The sequence below is a fragment of the Carassius carassius genome, chromosome 1, assembly GCF_963082965.1.
Source record: "Carassius carassius chromosome 1, fCarCar2.1, whole genome shotgun sequence".
NCBI classification, from domain to species: domain Eukaryota; kingdom Metazoa; phylum Chordata; class Actinopteri; order Cypriniformes; family Cyprinidae; genus Carassius; species Carassius carassius.
In genome coordinates this window covers 37,216,865-37,234,850 of record NC_081755.1, presented here as the reverse complement: position 1 = coordinate 37,234,850, position 17,986 = coordinate 37,216,865, and the positions used below count along the sequence as shown (strand labels likewise).

The 17,986-nt window shown below is 40.4% G+C and overlaps 1 protein-coding gene across 1 annotated transcript; it reads right to left on the bottom strand.

Moving 5' to 3' along the window:
- Positions 1-5,406: 5,406 nt before the first annotated feature.
- LOC132140760 (transmembrane protease serine 9-like) lies at positions 5,407-15,633 on the bottom strand (the record flags this gene model as incomplete). Its single annotated transcript, XM_059549757.1, has 8 exons — positions 5,407-6,165; positions 7,458-7,555; positions 7,664-7,920; positions 8,004-8,169; positions 13,976-14,264; positions 14,820-14,965; positions 15,048-15,316; positions 15,425-15,633. Coding segments are annotated over 8 exons (1,740 nt in total), but the record flags the coding sequence as incomplete, so codon positions are not given.
- Positions 15,634-17,986: the final 2,353 nt, after the last annotated feature.

Genomic DNA, 17,986 nt, shown 5'->3' with positions numbered 1-17,986 from the left:
CCTTAGGAGGTCACATGGCAGTGTGGGAGCCCCTGCCAAGTGTACTTCACGGGGTCCTGCCCCGAGCAGGCTCTGGTCTAGTCTTCCTAGCAGACGACGTGGGTCTGAGGACCGTCCGAAGTCCGAGGACTGGTGTGTCACGATCTATCAAAAGATGCACTTATCTCCATCCTTCTTCATCGGAAGTTCCTGAGGTTTGCTTTTGGGGGCAAAAGCCTACCAATACGGATCTTCCTCTGGCCTTGCACTCTCACCCTACACTTTCACGACTCAACCACATTGACGATGGGTTGATATCAGCTCAATCTGAGCAGATGACGGTTCTGCACCGAGATGGCGTTCTCGCTCACATGAAAGAGCTGGGGTTAAGACTTAACGCCAAGAAAAGTGTGCTTTCTCCAGTTCAGAGAACCACTTATCTGGGCATGGTGTGGGATTCGACCACGATGCAGGCACGTATGTCACCTGCTCGGATCGAGTCGATCCTCACTGCAGTCGCGAGAGTGAGAGAAGGCTGGTCACTCACTGTCAAGCAGTCACGGAGATTGCTGGGTCTGATGGCAGCTGCGTCCAACGTGAATACTATTGGCCTGCTGTACATGAGACCCCTACAGTGGTGGCTCAAGACCAAGGGGTTCTCCCTGAAGGGAAACCCACTTCGCATGCTAAAGGTCACGCGTAGCTGCCTACGTGCCTTGGATATGTGGAGGAAGCCTTGGTTCTTGTCTCAGGGCCCGGTGCTGGGAGTTCCTTGTCGCCGCGGGATGCTAGCGACAGACGCGTCCCTCACCGGCTGGGGTGCGGTCATGAGTGGCCACTGACCAGTCTGTGGAGTGGTCGCCATCTGACATGGCACATCAACTGCCTGGAGATGCTGGCCGTGCTTCGTGCACTTCGTTATTTTCTCCAAGACCTAAGAGGTCGCCATGTGTTGGTGCACACCGACAACACAGCGGTGGTCTCTTACATCAACCGCCAAGGAGGTCTGCACTCACGCCGTTTATACAACTAGCGTACCAGATCCTTGTGTGGGCCCAGGACGAATTCCTCTCGCTCAGAGCAGTTCACATTCCTGGGCATCTTAATATGGGAGCAGACATCCTGTTGAGGCAGGGGCCAAGGCCCGGGGAATGGCGGCTTCACACTGAGGTGATGAAGCAGAGTTAGAGATGTTGGCCAGACTCGGGGGGATCTTTTTGCGACTCGAGAGACATCGCACTCTCCCCTCTGGCTTCCTCTGACTCATCCAGCTCCACTGGGGCTGGACGCCATGGTACAGACATGGCCGAGGCTTCATCTGTACATTTTTCCCCCGATTGCTCTGCTCTCGGGAGTTCTGGAGAGAGTGCGCCGGGACGGAGTCCGGCTGCTGTTAGTAGCCCCGTTCTGGACAGGTTCCTAGGCCTGATTTCTCTTTTTGATGGCACTCCATGGGACGTTCCCGTCAGGAGAGATCTCCTCTCGCAGGCAGAGGGTGCACCCCCGCATGGAGCTTAGAGGCTGTAGGTGCTGTCTCTGAGGAGGCACAACTCTTAGCTTCCGGTCTCTCAACCAAGGTTGTAAGACCGTTCTCCAATCCAGAGCTCCCTCAATGAGGAAACTGTATGCATTGAAGTGGAAGCTTTTCACGTCTTGGTGCGGAGACCGCCAGCTCGACCCAGTTAACTGCCCGTATGGTACAGTGCTGGAGTTCCTGCAGGCTCTCCGCAGGGTTGACCCACTCCACCCTGAAGGTCTACGTGGCGGCCATGGTGATCTACCGCACCCCTCTCGGTGGCCAGTCAGTGGGCAGAAACCCTCTGGTTACATGTTTCCTCCATGGTGTGCTGAGGCTGAGGCCTCCGGCCAGAAGAAGCTTATGCTAAGCGGTGATCAGGATGTTATCCTAAGCCTCGAGTCCTCTGATCTCCCCTCTCCTGGGGGTCAAGACTCCCTCCTTCTGAAGTTTGGCCATTGGACGGGTTGTCCCCGAATTCTGTCAGGCTCCTTCTCTTGCTTTAGCTGTGCTCTTCCACACTAGGCAGAGATTTGAAAGTCTGGCGGCGTGGGCATTCTCGTTCCCCAAACGTTCTCGACGCAGCTCGAGTTCCTGAAGAGGAACGTATGGTTACGTATGTAACCCTGGTTCCTCGAAGGAATGAGACGCTGCATCGCAGTGCCACACTTCCGGCATCTCTGGCTGGCGCTTGCTTCATCCTTTGAGGCTGATTTCCGGCTTCACCGCTCATGCTTTATGCTTCCTGGTCTCTGACATCACCCGCCTATGACGCCTCGCCCTTCCTTTGGACTGATTATACACATCATTCAGAGACGTCACGCTGGACGCGTTCCCCAAACGTTCTCGACGCAGCGTCTCGTTCCTTCGAGGAACCAGGGTTACATACGTAACCTTAGACGTTTTTCACTGTTCCAAGCTTATGTTCATTAATGACGTCATCAGCGACTAGTCGACTTCGGCTCGACTTTCATTACATAAAAGTCGACTTTAAAAAAATCACTAGTCGTTCAACCCATATTATAATGCGTAATCTTTTTTTCTCTGTCATGACAGAATCTTTCATTTGAAACATATATACGACATGAAGTCACTCTCTTAGCCTAAGGTGGAATATTTAAGGTAATCTTCTAGTCTCCAAAGAATGTTACCAATTTTCTCTTTAGTGGTATGACTAACTCAGGACTCACTTTATCCTGGGTGTGTCTAACAACTGAACGTTGACATATTTTTTCCCTATGAATTTTAATCACTCGTTAACTTATATTGGTAAGCAGTAAATATGTTAAACCGGTCTGTCTGGCGGCAACAGAAAGCACATTCAACAATGACATGACCTGGGTCACCAGACAGTAACCATCAATGGTTATCAAAAAAAGTTATGAAAAAACTGATTCATATAATGATATATCGGGCCCTATCTTGCACCCAGCGCAATTGACTTTGTACACCGACGCATGTGTCATTTCTATTTTGCACCCGCGCAAAGCGCGCTTTTCCCTCCACAGAAGCACGTCGCTAAACTAGTGAATGAACTTGCGCTCCCTGGGCGGTTCAGCGCAAAAAAGGAGGCGTGTTCCGGCGCATACAATCCCTGGTGCTATTTTGCTGTTCCATTAAACAATTGCGCCACTGACCAGAAAAAAACTAGTTTAAAGTCAGTGGCGCGTTGCGCGTTGTTCATTATGCTATTTTGAGGGTGCATGCTTGACCATAATGTATAGCGTGCACAACGCGCATACACTTTGCTCATGTAATCTACACAGATGCAACAGTTATTTTTGCAAATCATAAATTGTTACAATAAAAAAAGATTAACACATGAGTGTCATTGTGGTGTGCCACGAAGATGTGAAAAAATAGGCATAAATCTAGCTTACAAATTATTCAGGCTAATTGTAGTAATTAAGGATCAGACCTGTTTGCCCAATAGTGGCAAGACATATATGTATATAAGGACATCTGACAAATTAGTTTGTCCGTCAAGATCCAGGAAAAAAAAATCGACTCCATAAAATGGAACTTGCGCACCTGCTTTTAAAGGGAATGTTGGATGACGCTCTGATTGGTTTATTTCACGTTACGCCCAAACCACACCTATGAATAATGAAGCTACTTCAGACCAACCCATTTTAGATTTGCGCCGGGCGCAAGAGCCATTTATCCCGCCGGGAAAATAGCAACAGCGCCGAGACCCGCCCACAAAGTTAGTACTTGCGCTTCGCGCTTTGACACTTGCGTTTCAGATCGTTAAAATAGGGCCCATCATCATCATCATTATGTAGTATGTGACCCTGGACCACAAAACCAGTCTTAAGTCGCTAGGGTATATTTTTAGCAAAAGCCAAAAAAAAAAAAATGTATGGGTCAAAATTAAAGATTTTTATTTTATGCCAAAAATCATTGGAATATTAAGTAAACATCATGTTTCATGAAGATATTTTGTAAATTTCTTACTGTAAATTAAGACTGGTCTTGTGGTCCAGGCTCACATAATGACAGTGATTATAATATAAGGAAAACAACAGTACCTCTAACCTGAGAGTGCAATTTTAAGCAGAATCACAGTGTAGATTCATTTTTGAAACACAACAGCAGTATTGGATACACAGGACAATGCATACAGTTCTATACAATACTTTGTTTTTATGTTGACTCGACTTCACGACAATAGTGTCCCATCAACGCTAAAAATAAAAGACAGTGAGTGATCGTCTGAGAGGTTATTATCACAAAATGACATAACGTCTGTCTATAGTCACAGTTTTTCTGGAATTTCTGGTTCTCTTGCTGTTTGTTTTCTCGGTCTGTAACGAACCTAAAACTTAAATGGGTTTGCTTATAACGTACCAGAACAAAAGCTAAGATATAGCTAAATATGTACATGGAGTTGTAATGATTGTAACTGATTGTAATGATCATCTGTTAGTACATCAATTAGTAGCAATTGGCAAAAAAAAAAAGAAAAAAGAAAAAGAAACAAAGGTTATCTGGCAGTATTGTGTCTAAATTGCAAAACAATTATTATTAACGTCTTGTTTATTGAACTACTGAACAAAATTACCACAATCCTGCTTTTTCTCTGAATATCATATGGCTGAGATCACCTCAGTGTGTGGCCTTGTGTTTATACAAACATCATGTTACTGAAATATGAAACAATACAACAGAATTCAGGGCTTGTGTAAGGTAGATAAAATACTAAACAGGCTATGTTGATATAGTTTTTACATATGTACATATTTTTGAAGTTTGTATATTTTTAAATCAAACTTTAAAAAATAGATAAATAGCCATTAACCATTATGATTATTTATCATAATAAAATGAGAAATAATAATTTTTTTCAGCCATTACTTATTTTTAAAAACTATTATAATGAAATAGTCTAAAAGTATAACATTTATAAACAGTTAAGGTAATAAAGTGACGTTTGGGATCTTCGAGGAAGATTGTTTCGTGAGATGTTTCAGGCAACTTTTTTTTTTGTTCTTCTCATGAGGAGATATGCTCGTGTTTACAGCAATAACTAAGCAGAATCCAAGCCACATTCTTACCACATGCCTTCTTGGGGTCTTGCCCAAAACAATTATAAAAAAAAACAAAAAAGAAAAACACCAAATTGCCTTTTATTTCAACTTAATTTGTTCTTTTAATCATAATTTTTTTTACAACAAAATATACACTTACTTTCCACAGTGTAAAAACAGTGTTGAAAAGAGCTACTTCATTCATAAGAAATCATATGATAACAACTTCTCATTAAAAATATAACAGAAAAGAGATAAAAGATAAATATACATAAAACAATTTTGAATAAATTATTTAATTATTATACACATTATGAAACACTCTTCCAAAGATCGTGTGGCAAAAAATATTTTCTAAACAACAATAAAATGGATATATTCTATTCTTTAATATATTTAACTTACAGTAATGTCCTAAATGTGGTACAGTTTGAGGTACTTATTAGTATAGCTACGGTAGAGTAAGTATTAGAACAGAACCACTCAAATTTCCATAAAGTGCCAAGCTGAATAACAACTACATGCTGCAACTGCTACGGTGTAAATATAAGTAAACCACAAGGTTACAAAAATTATTAGCAATGCACTTGTTACCAGCAGTGTAAAGTCATACGGTGTAATTGTGCAGTGTTAGAACAACAGGCAGCAGCTTCGTGGTCTGAGATAACAATAGAGATTTTAAATGTTCACATTTGTGCAGTAAAAATTAATTATGTGCCCCACAAAAGCTTTTTATGTTGTATGATTATGTAGTCAGTCATAGGAAACACATTGAAGACATTTGTGTATGAATAGTTACATACACATTAAAAATTAATAAATCTACTCAAAGACTCAGCTTTGATAAAAGATTTTAAGAGCCGTAAGTGCAGGTAAGAGGACTGAAACAGTGAAACAGAAGGGAGATGTCTGTGACCCACTAGAGGTTCCTAGGGCTGGGTTGGTTGCTGCACTTGTAGGGAAGGAACCCACAACAGATGTCAGGAATGGGACAAAGCTGGAGGTTTTAGTAAAGACCTGGACATCTGGAGCACGAGCAGAGCGGGATGAGGTGCTGTTGGTCAGTGTTGGTATGGTCAAAACAGCAGCATGGATCCACGACTGACCCAGCTTACACATCAGCGGACCGCCCTGATCACCCTGAGAGAGAAAGAGACAACTCTTTACTGAATGGTACAAAATCGTGTTATTTTTCAAATATTATCATTTTAATAAAAGAGTTTTTGGTATATGGAAAATATCAGTGTTCTTATAATTTGACAAGAACGTACACTGCTGTTTAAAAGTTTACTTAAAGCCTGTATGTATAAGTGAGTGATAATATATTTATAATATAATGCATTATAAAGGGTTATTAAAGGGTCTAATGCATTATATTTATTCATAATATCCACTGTACATTCTATCTTGTTGTAAATAACTATAACCAAAATTAAAATGCATAGTGTAACAATTAATTGATAAGTGTTATACTCTATTAACTGTGGTCACAATTATTAACGAGACTGTACAATGCATTATAATGTGCATTACAAGGCATAATTAATTCAGTAAAACGACTTTTTTAAATTTAATGCATTACACATAAAGGTGTTAAGTGGTACCATTAAATGTTATATTCGACAAAAAAAACATGGAAAACAAACCATTAAATCTTTAAAAAAAATCCCCAAAAGTTTAAATGAAGAGTAAATTTGCAAAAACAGATAAATCATTATCATAAACTCGTTTTTACTAATTTTCAAGAAATATGTTTTTTCATTGTGCCTTCCAATTAATCCCATTCAAACTGCAGTTGGGTTATTTTGATTAAGTAACAATAACTAAAATACAGCTGACTAACACAATAAAACACAATAAAAACATGATGACATAAAAAAAGCATGGTTTGTGAAAATGAAAAAAAAATGAGTCATCTGTTTTTACAAACAAACTCTTCTAATGTGTGTATACATTATTTGAAAACACTTTACAGTAATGTTCCATTCATTGAAATTTGTTAATTCAGTAGATATCATGAACAATTTTAGTTTCAGCATCTATTAATGTTACTCTGTTAATTGTTAATTCAGATTTTTTTTATAATGCATCAGATAATGTTCATTTATACAAATTGAAATGCATTAGAAGTATATTGAAATGAACATTAACCTAGCTTAATAAATACTCTAAAGGTATTATTAATTGTAGTTAATGCTAGCCAATGTAGCCTACTAATAATGAATTAAACCTTATTGTAAATACACAAGCATTTCAATGACCAGTTTTCCCCAGTGTTAACTATGCAAATGACAAATAAATGCCTCTTGACTTTCTTCCCAGAAGCCTCAGTTTACTGGTATTTAACAACTCATTTTATTATCTGGAAGTACTTTTATTTAAAAAAAAAATAATGCAAATTGTTGTTTTGTTTTTAAACAGAATGAACTTGCCTGCTGTAAGTTCAAGGAACTTGTACAAATACTGTTGTTTGAGGATGAGTTTCCACAACTCACAACAGAGGTCTGGTAATCCTGAAGAGTTTGAAACACTATAAAAGGAAGAAAACAAATTCAAATTAGGAAGAAACATGAAATAATTATAAAAAAACGTATATAAACCTCTTTAGCAGTTAACATAGTGTTTAAAGCATTCACACCTCCTCCTGCTCCTGAGCCCCATCCTGCCACCCAGCACTGAGTGTTAGCGCTGAAGGTATTGCCTCCTATGTCCACACATATAGGCTGAATGAAATTTGTGAGGTTTGGTGCGACAGCCAGCTGCAAGACTGCAACGTTGTCACCTGTACCATTGCTGAGTGTGAGATTGGCCACTTTTATAGAGACCTCATTGGGATTGGAGCCGTTCTGATTCAGACGGCCCAGGATCACAGTCCAGTCAGAGGCATTGGTGGATCTGAACAAAATAGGACTCTGTTGAATCAGATAATTTTGATTTCTCATCACATGTTTTTGTTTATGGTGTTTTAGTGGCATTACCTGGTAAAGCAGCTGGCAGAGCTCATGACAAAAATTTCTTTAATCAGCGTTCCTCCACAAACATGACTGCCGTTAAATTGCAGGCTTGCCATCCAAGGCCAAACACCGGAAGAGGCGAGGGAGCTGTTTCCTCCAACGCGGGTGTTCAGTTTGGCACTTCCACACACTACAGCTACAGTAACAAAGAGAAAGGGAATGAATGGCGGATTTTATGAGTGAAATATTAAAATATATTTTTAGTGAAATATTTAGTTCCCTTTCAAGGGAACTTTGAACTGTGTCCTCAAGCCGTCGCTATGGGGAACGCCTCATTGTGACTCGTGTCTGAAGCATACATTGAAAAAACACCAACAAGTTGGCTGGCGACAGCCCCTGACGTCACTATCGGTGCTACTATAGAATAAATAGGCGCCGAGAGAACACGTCATACTCTTCTTCATCTACACTGACTATTTTGTTTGTGTACAGTGTAGGAGTACATGTTTCTCGCCAGTGGCTTTTCTCTGATACCTGCAGTTCAATTGGCTTGCGTGCTGTATGTGTGCTGATGAGCAGGTGCTTCAGCTCTCGAGTGAGTCAGATTTGCTCTGCTGTGCTCATTGTGAGGCATTCGCGGGACTACTAAGGCGGATGCGAGTATTTCACCATTTACCCGAGTTTTGGGTAAATGCATGAGAATGGTTATGAGAAGTCTTCTCTTAAGACTTCCTTGCAAACCGAGCACTAGCATAACGTTTAGAGGATGTGTGCATCCATGTCATCTTTATTTGATACCCGATGACACACACGATCTCGGAGTTGTTTGTTTGGGCTAAGAGCACGCACGCAATATCCTTTAGGGGACAATTTGCGTGCATTTGTGAGCGTTTTTTTCTCAAAAAAAAAACAACTACACTCTCCTTTGTCTCTCTTTTTGAGGAAAGAGGGGTAGACATCTGCTTCCGGAGGCTAGTGCTCTTCTGGGTGACGAACCGTTGGAGGTTATGGATCACGCCAAGGTTGGACTTGCCGTGTAAGCATGCTAAGAAGGTAATGCCTAGAGGTAATCTCGATGAGCATTATCTTTCTGGCCATAGCCCTCCAGCTTAGGTAAGCCTCCTATTTCTTCCTGACCTCCATACAGAGATTGAGTAGAAATGGAAGAGGCCGTTTTCCTCACGCACCCATCGATTCCAGCATATAAGTATTGTGGCGGGGTGGAAGAAATCACGCAAGAGCAAAACTCAAGTGAAAGCCACGGAGGGTGGATTTTATTAATAAGTGCTGTGGTACGTGGGTGATGGTTTGGCGTGTGGCGGTGCTCTCACTCGAGTCCAGGTGCAGGTGAATCCGTACGGTGCTCGTGGCAGTGGTGTACATTCACACGCTGCTGTCTGGGGAAGAGAAGAGAGCGCATGGAGAGATTTCTCACCCTTGGTCTGTGTGCATGCTGTTTAAATAGAGCCTGGCTGATGAGGCGCAGGTGCGGGCGATCAGCCCGTGATGAGCTTTGAGCCGGCACTCCTCATGAGTTACCAGGGCAACGCTGATTTGGACTCGGGACGCTCATCACAGTATGCAACATCGAGGTGATGCGCAAAAATGGTGGGGTAGCTAAGATGTGCCGCACCATGGAATTCGCCCTCTGTGCTACTAAACAGGCAGCCATGGTAGTAATGTAGAGACATCTGTGGGTGAACCTGGCAGATATCGGAAAGAAAGTAAGGCTTTCTTCTTGATTCTCCAGTTTCGCCTTCCGAATTTTTCATTACCTCCGTTGAGATGGTGGTCGAGAGGTTCAGGGAGGTAAGGGTAAGGGTAGAAGGAATCGCGGGTCAAAGGAAAATAGGCAAAGGGATGTGATCCAGACAAGGTGTCATCATTTTCATCCAAATCAGAGTGATACTTGAGTATCTACTCGCTCCCTTTGGGGGTTTTACATCTGCTCTTATCTTCCCCTTCCTAATTCCCCTATGACGACCAGCTCTCCACCTGACCGAAGTTATATAGGAACATCCTGCATTACAGTCACCTCTTGAGCGGGGCTCCAGCGGGGGAACCAGGGTGGGTGAGTATGATCCTTTCTACATATATATATATATATATATATATATAGATGTATGTATTAATTTGCTGGTGCTTATGTGTGTATAATCCTCTGTGAGATTCTTTGCAGTGTTCTTCTGAGATGGCTGGATTCAGAACCAGGTGCTCGACTTGCAGTGCTTCCTCACTCGTTGATATTATGTCCAGCTGTTATGATAGCCCTCATTCCGGCTTAAAGGGATAGTTCACCCAAAAATGAAAATTATGTCATTAATGGCTCACCCTCATGTCGTTCAAAACCCGTAAGACCTCCATTCATCTTCAGAACACAGTTTAAGATATTTTAGATTTAGTCCGAGAGCTTTCTGTCTTTCCATTGAAAACCTATGTATGGTATACTGTCCATGTCCAGAAAGGTAATAAAAACATCATCAAAGTAGTCCATGTGACATCAGAGGGTCAGTTAGAATTTGTTGAAGCATCGAAAATACATTTTGGTCCAAAAATAACAAAAACTACGAGTTTATTCAGCATTGTCTTCTCTTACAGGTCTGTTGTGAGTGCGTTCAAGTGTAGTGATATCCGGTTCGTGAACGAATCATTCAATTTAACCGGTTCTTCTTGAACCAGTTCACCGAATCGAAGTGAATAATTTGAAACGGTTCGCGTCTCCAATAAGCATTAATCCACAAATGACTTTTTTAACATGGCTGACACTCCTTCTGAGTTAATCAGAATCAGAAAGAGATTCTGATTCTGATTCTGTTAAAATAAACCAATATCCCAGAGTAATTAATTTACTCAAACAGTACACTGACTGAACTGCTGTGAAGAGAGAACTGAAGATGAACACCGAGCTGAGCCAGACAATGAACGAACGATTTACTCGTTATTATCGCGTCCGATTCGAGAACCGAGGAGCTGATGATACTGCCCATGTGTGATTCAACATGAAGCCGACTGACACACAGCGCGTCTGAACCGAACTGGTTCTTTTGGTGATTGATTCTGAACTGACTCTGTGCTAATGTTATGAGCGTAGGTAAACTGAAGGCTTGAATGAAGGGCAGTCATTTCCAATGGCGTCATTATGTTGAGCGCAAAAGAACCAGTGAACCGTTTTCTTCAACCGGTTTATTAAATCGAACTGTCCGAAAGAACCGAACTTCCCATCACTATTGGTGATCCAAAAACCGATGCAACCAGTTCTTGACTCGAGAACGAGTCAATCTTTTGTTCATTATCTGGCTCTGCTCGGTGTTCATCTTCAGTTCTCTCTTCACAGCAGTTCATATTCCGGGATATTGGTTTATTTTAACTATTTATATTGGTTTGGAACGACATGAGGGTGAGTCATTAATGACATAATTTTCATTTTTGGGTTAACTATCACTTTAATGCTTCCTGGATCATGGAGCCAGATCATAGGCGTCTGTGGGAGCGTTCTTGATCATCAGGCCCCCGGCACGTCACTGCAAACATTTCCTGGATGTCCGGCTAGGTCACCCTGAGGGGCTTCCTGGGTACCTGGATATCCCTTCTTGCTGATGCATTGAGCAGGAAGTATGGGTGGCATTTTCGGTAATCTTCTTTTGTAATGCTGTCTCAGGCAGTGCTCCCCTTGGTTTAGAGGGTTGTATTTGAGCTTGCCTCTCCTGTTCGGTTCAGCACCTCTGCGATGTTTAAGAAGCTTTAAGTACACACGCTAAGGTTTGTTTACTTTCAAAAATCCATATGGTGGTAAGTGTGCACGTAGAACACTTTGCGCACTTTCTAAAATCCACTTAAGTGGTAAGTGTGCACGTTAGCACTTTGCATCTTTCTAAAATCCACATAAGTTGTAAGTGTGCACTCAAGACTCTTTCTGAAATCTGCACACTTTCTGAAATCCTGTATGGTAAGGGTTACGCACTCCACTTCTTTTCCTTTCATTGAGTTGGTTAGACCTTGGTTCCTTGGGCTCCACTCAACCAGTGTCTTTATTAATACACTTCAAGCATCGCTTCCCTCAACATGAAGAGCTATTGTGAGCATGGCACTTCCCCTTAAGCGCCGGAGTTCTCTCCTCTTCCGAGGTAGATTAGCAGTGATCCCCTTTACCAAAAAGGGTTGCCAATAAGCACGCTACTCTCTTCCTGAAATTAGAGTTCTCCTCTCACGTGAGAATTGAGTTCTCTGTTTTTCCCAGAGCACCTAGGCCGAACTAGGCCCTTGCTTCGCCTCTCTGGTGTGCTGAGTTTTTGGCTAGCTTGCAGAATGCTTACCCTTCTTATTCTCATGATCAGGCTGTAGGTCGAGCCCCCCTCTCTCGTTAAGAGTTGGGTTTGTGCACCCTCAGCTAGGTAGCCTACTGCTGGCGGTTCCAGCATTTGAACATGGAGAGTTGGGTTGTGCTCCCTCAATGAAGTAAATTATTACTAGTTGTTCCAGCTATGGAACATGTGGTAGGTCGAGCTCCCCTCTCGTTTAAGAGTTGGGTGTTGGCCCCTCCCATCAGCTAAATATTTACTTCTAGCCACTCCAGCATTATTACCATAGATTGAGTTGATGACTCTCAAACATATTGTTTTGCATATTGGGATGCACCATTTCATATATGAGCTGCTCTTTCAGAGTGCCACGAGAGCCCCTTAGAACAGTATCTTCCATGTTAAGGTAAGTGTGCATGTGAAGTCTTTGCGCGCTTTCTAGAATCCATACTGTGGTAAGTTTGCACGCTAGCTCCCTGCGTTCTTTCTAAAACTCAAATGGAGAGGGCTTTGCATGGTTGCTTCACGCCCTTTCTTGAGCTGGAAAAAGCCCCATTCATCTTGGGTGCCACTCTACCTATGTATCCTCAGGATACCTATTGGAACAGGGTGTTGCTACTAGGGATCTGTTGAGACAGTTCTTTCAGCAAGCTTATGCAAGAGCAATCGGTAGCCCCTGTGTTGTATTCTTAGGCTGCACAGTCACGGTCCATTATCATAGAACACAGAGTACATCAAAGAACAGGCTTTCTAGCCATTGTTTGAATAAGCAGGATTTTCAAGTTCTGTTTCTGCTTTTATATTGTTGATTAGTTGACAGATAATGAACTTGAGAACAAGAAGGGCTTCAGATGACAAAAATGACTGGGAATATCCCATACTCTTTTCGGGTTCAAGCCTCTAGTCGATTTGAAAGAAAAATATAATTTTAACAGCTGTTTATGAACACTAATCATCAACTTTAAGACAATCTTTAATTCAGCGTGTTACTTGCCATCTCTTTGTGATTAATTGTGAAATTTACTATCAATTTCAGTGAAAATTGTTTCTAAACCATTTTACACTCTTTTTAATAGTACTACAGGCAGCACACAGTGAGTGTATATTAGCATTGTTTGTTGTTAGCTTTATGGATCTGATAGAGCATTTAGACATGGAAACACTGATGTGTAATGTCAGACTTTTAACAGAATTTAACATTTAGAAACTACGTTTTTTTTTGTTGATAAATTAATAGCTCAATAAAAATGCCTCACAATTCAGAGAGGAAGTCAATTAAGGGCTTTTAAAGATTTACTGAGTGATCGAGTGAGTCTGACTCAAGTCACAAGCCTGATGGTTTTTTCATGAATTGATTTGACTGACTTTGTAAAAAGAAACAGTTCATAAGATTAATTTATGTTAACTGATGAGTTTAGGAAACACTGTGGCAGGCTCTAACTGTTGCCAATGTCAAGTGCATGAACTTTATTTATTTATTTTTTTCACATTTTGTCTGGAGTGCTGAAGTTCTTTCACCTTGATTGAAAATGACACTAGGAATTTTCTTCACCAGTAATAGTAATGCGTGTTTACCTACGTAAAAGCTCAATTTCCCTTTGAAATCAAGAACACATTTAAGTTCTAGGACATGTAGCTAAATGGACAACGTGTATGCATGGTTTATTGGGAATGTTATTGGACTTGAAGGAATCTTACGTGCAACGGTTGTAGTGGTTGTAGTTGTTGTAGTGGCGACAGTGGTTGTGGGAATTGCAGGCACACCACTACAGCTAATTGCCAGATCACCATCGGCACCATTGGAGGTGAATGTAACAAAGCCCGGCTGGCTAGTAGTGATCTTCTCATTGATCCAGCTCTGGTACTTAGACACTCGGGCATACACACCAGGAAAGTTAGCTAAAGCACAACCATCGCCGAAGCTCACAATTCCAGACTGGACCCAGATCGAGCCCTGCTTGCTGACCATAGGACCACCAGAGTCACCCTGTAGGATGACGAACAGGTTAGTGACATAACCTACATATTCCAGTGGTACTTCACAGGTGTAATATGTAATATGAAAGAATAATAGAAAGATCACATTCAATTATTTAATTTCAAAAACAACATATTGTCCTTATATCACACACAACATAAATAGCTGTTTTATGAAAACAAAGATATCTAGCTTTTTATTTTGAGAAGGGGGTCCTTCACAAGTGGATCTTCATATTTGAGATCCCTTGTCATTAAAAACTCACCACTCCTTGATTGTGGTACAATTGTCAGGGAAATTTTCTAAACTAGGACAAATGCATTTAATGCATAAAACAGATCCTTTACTATATTTTACTTATGTATACGCTGTAATTTACTGAGTCATTGACTGTGCAGACAATATCTCAGATTTCTGAGTTTTGCAGTGTTTTGAAAGCGGCTCACTACGTTGAAATCGAAGTTTATGAGACAACCATTCCTTAATATTGCTATTTTCACTAGAGAATATTTGCAGCCCAGTAAAACTATGAAATAACCAAAATGAATGTACAGGAGTTGTTACCTGACAAGAGTCTTTCCCTCCCTCTATTAGTCCGGCACATATCATGTTGTCAGTGATTGTTGAGACTCCATAAAGACACTTACACTGCCTGTTTCCAACAACAGGCACTTGCACTTCCTGTAGAGTTTGCGGTGAGGGCAGGGAAACTGTGAAAGGCATTAAATTATCAAATGTGCATCAGCACTGCGATAATATTGTCAATCAAGGTTTGTAAAACTAAAAGCTTACCGCCTGTCCTAATGTCTCCCCATCCAGTGACCCAGCTCACAGTGCGGTTGAAGAATGTACTGCTTGATGAAGCCAGACAGACTGGTTTGATATAGTCAGTAAATGTCACCGGTGAAGACAGATGCAGAAGAGTGATGTCGTTGTCATGAGTTCTGCTAATGTAGCCTGGATGTTTTATGATTTCAGAGACACTGCTGGACACTTCGTTTGGATTTGTTCCTACCTGTGTCTGTCGGCCCAGGTACACAGTTAGGCCACTGGGTGAAGTACTAGAACATGGTGGGAGAACAAATGTTAAGCTTTCGCCACATCCACTGAATGACAAGTATTATTATTATTTTTTTTATAATTTGAATGGTCTGGTCTATGATAGTAACTTGTCAAAGCAGTGAGCTGCAGTCAGAACCCATTCTTTGTTGATGAGTGATCCACCACAGAAATGGCGACTGCTCCTGTGAAGGCTGACCTGCCACGGCCAAGCACCAGCCACTGCACTCTGTCCTCCAACGATCCTTGTGTTGAGAGATGCTCTGCCACACACTGACAATGACAATAGCAAATCAAACAGTTGGACATAGCAATATTTTCATTTGGTTATTTAAATTATGTGGTGAAAAACTAGTTACCATCCAGTTGTCCGTCACATCCTAGAAAACAAGAAACAAGTTCAGTTACCTATTACTGAACCTATATATAACCTATATATGCAATATAAAACTCTTTCCCATAAAAGAAAGAAACAGTAGTGTTAGTCAGAATAATACATTCTAAAATACAGGATTTTTTAAAGGTTCTTAAAAGAAATTTTAGCAAGGCTGCATTTATTTGATCAATAATCCACATTATATTGTATGAAAATACAGTAAAAGCAGCAATATTGTGAAATATTACAATTTAATCATTTGCTATTGTAATGCAATTTAAAATTCTATTCCTGTAATGTCAAAGCTGAATTTTCAGCATCATTATTCCAGTCTTCAGTGTCACATGATTCTTCAGTTATTCTAATATGATGATTTGCTGCTCAATGAACATTTCTTCTTAATCTTCTACTTCTTCTTATTATTCTTATTCTTATTAATATTAATGTTCATAACAATTATGCTGCTTGATATCTTTGTGGAAACACTACCATTGAAAAGTTTGGTGCAAGTTAGATGCAAAAAACCAGAAACAAACAAAAGCAAGGATTCAGGATCAAAGAGGAAGTAAAGACATTTATAACATTCAAATAAATGCTGTTCCTTTATGCTTTCTATACACTGGGGAATTCTGAAAAATGTATCATGGTTTCCGCAAAAATATCAAGCAGAAAAAAATTATTTCAACAACCATTATTAATAAATGACCACCAATAATAACCGAGCAGCAAATTTTCATATTATAATGATTTGTGATCCTGAAGAGTGAAGTAATGATGCAAAAAATTCTGTTTAAAATATATTACATTTTAAAATACTTTCAAATATTTCAAATATACTTTCAAACAGCTCTTTTAAATTACTGTAATATTTCACAATATTGCTGTTTTTACTGTTATTTAATTTCTCCAAACTTTTGACTGGAACTTTAGTATTATAGTTTATAAGAAATATTTATACTTAAGTATTATTTATCCAATAAAAGAGCTTACCTCTCATTAGAAGAGCGATGGAAAATGCTACACTGAGTATAAGGATCATCTTCCTTGTCATCTTCATCTCAACACAGCTCAGATACCTGCACCTCCACCTGCTCTTAAATACTTCGGTTAACCTGTTTCCCACACACCCACACACTCTCTCAACGCATTAAAACAAGAAACGCCCCTGACTCTTTCAGTCTGTAAACTCTTTCAGTGTTCATTCGTCTTACTTATTGAGCAACCTGCAGGTCTCAGTGAGATAAGGGACAGGCTGGTGACTCTTAGTCATGCATAATTCTCACCTGTGCAAACTCAGAAATCTGAAACTGGTTAAAAATGTGTTAAAATAAGGTGCTCATGTATTGGTAATAGTTTTTTTTTATTTTACTTTTTGTAGATTGACTAGGGATGCTCGAGATGCTTTTAGTGTTTCTGTCAGATTTTAAAACATGCAACATTAGCAGCTCTATTCGTTGGTGAAACTGTGTTTGCGTAAGATTCCTTGAATTCCCAACCTGGTCTCAAGATAAACCTAACTATGAGGTGGAATTTCTGGTTGAATTTGTTCAGCGTCATTCATATGGAAACAGAACATTTTAGGATGAAAAAGCAGCCCTAAATATAACACCAATTAATGGCCAATTCGGCAAAATATAAAAAATGTACCAATTGCCATGAGGATGTGTTGCAATTGCCTGAAAACCTGCAATTGTGTTCTTTTTCTATTATAACCTGCTTTCAGTGAAACTGCAGAGATGAATAAGCTTAAAGTAAAATTTCAGTGACCTACAAATGTGAACCATAAAAGATCATTTAGCTGTTACAGAAAAAAGAAGTTGTCCCTCATTCCTCTGCAAAGAAAAATTCTTCTGACTGCATGATCTAATTACAATAGCATTTTTTTCCAACAAAAGAGTGAGTCATGTACAGCCGGAATCACCTGGCACATAGCCGGAGTAAACAAGTTGAATGCTTCTGGTAAAACAAGCGAAATCCATAAATAGCCACAAGCTAATTTTGATGTAATAAAGAAACCATTTACTAATATATTTTAGGCCACATTTTTATCTCATTTAGCATGATTTGTTTTATGTTTTTATTACAAACATAATTAAAAATAGGGCTAAAAAAACTAATGGATCAAATTGATTAGTCAGATCTGCCCACAGTGCACAAACAACTGCAGCCGGTGTAGCAGTCGATTCTGTTCTCCTCGGAATGCTTGTTCCCCTTTCCGCAAACAAACTACAATTCTTGCGTAGTTGCCGAGTTACTATCAGGCGGTAAGGAAGTCAACCGGAAGTTGAAGTCGGCC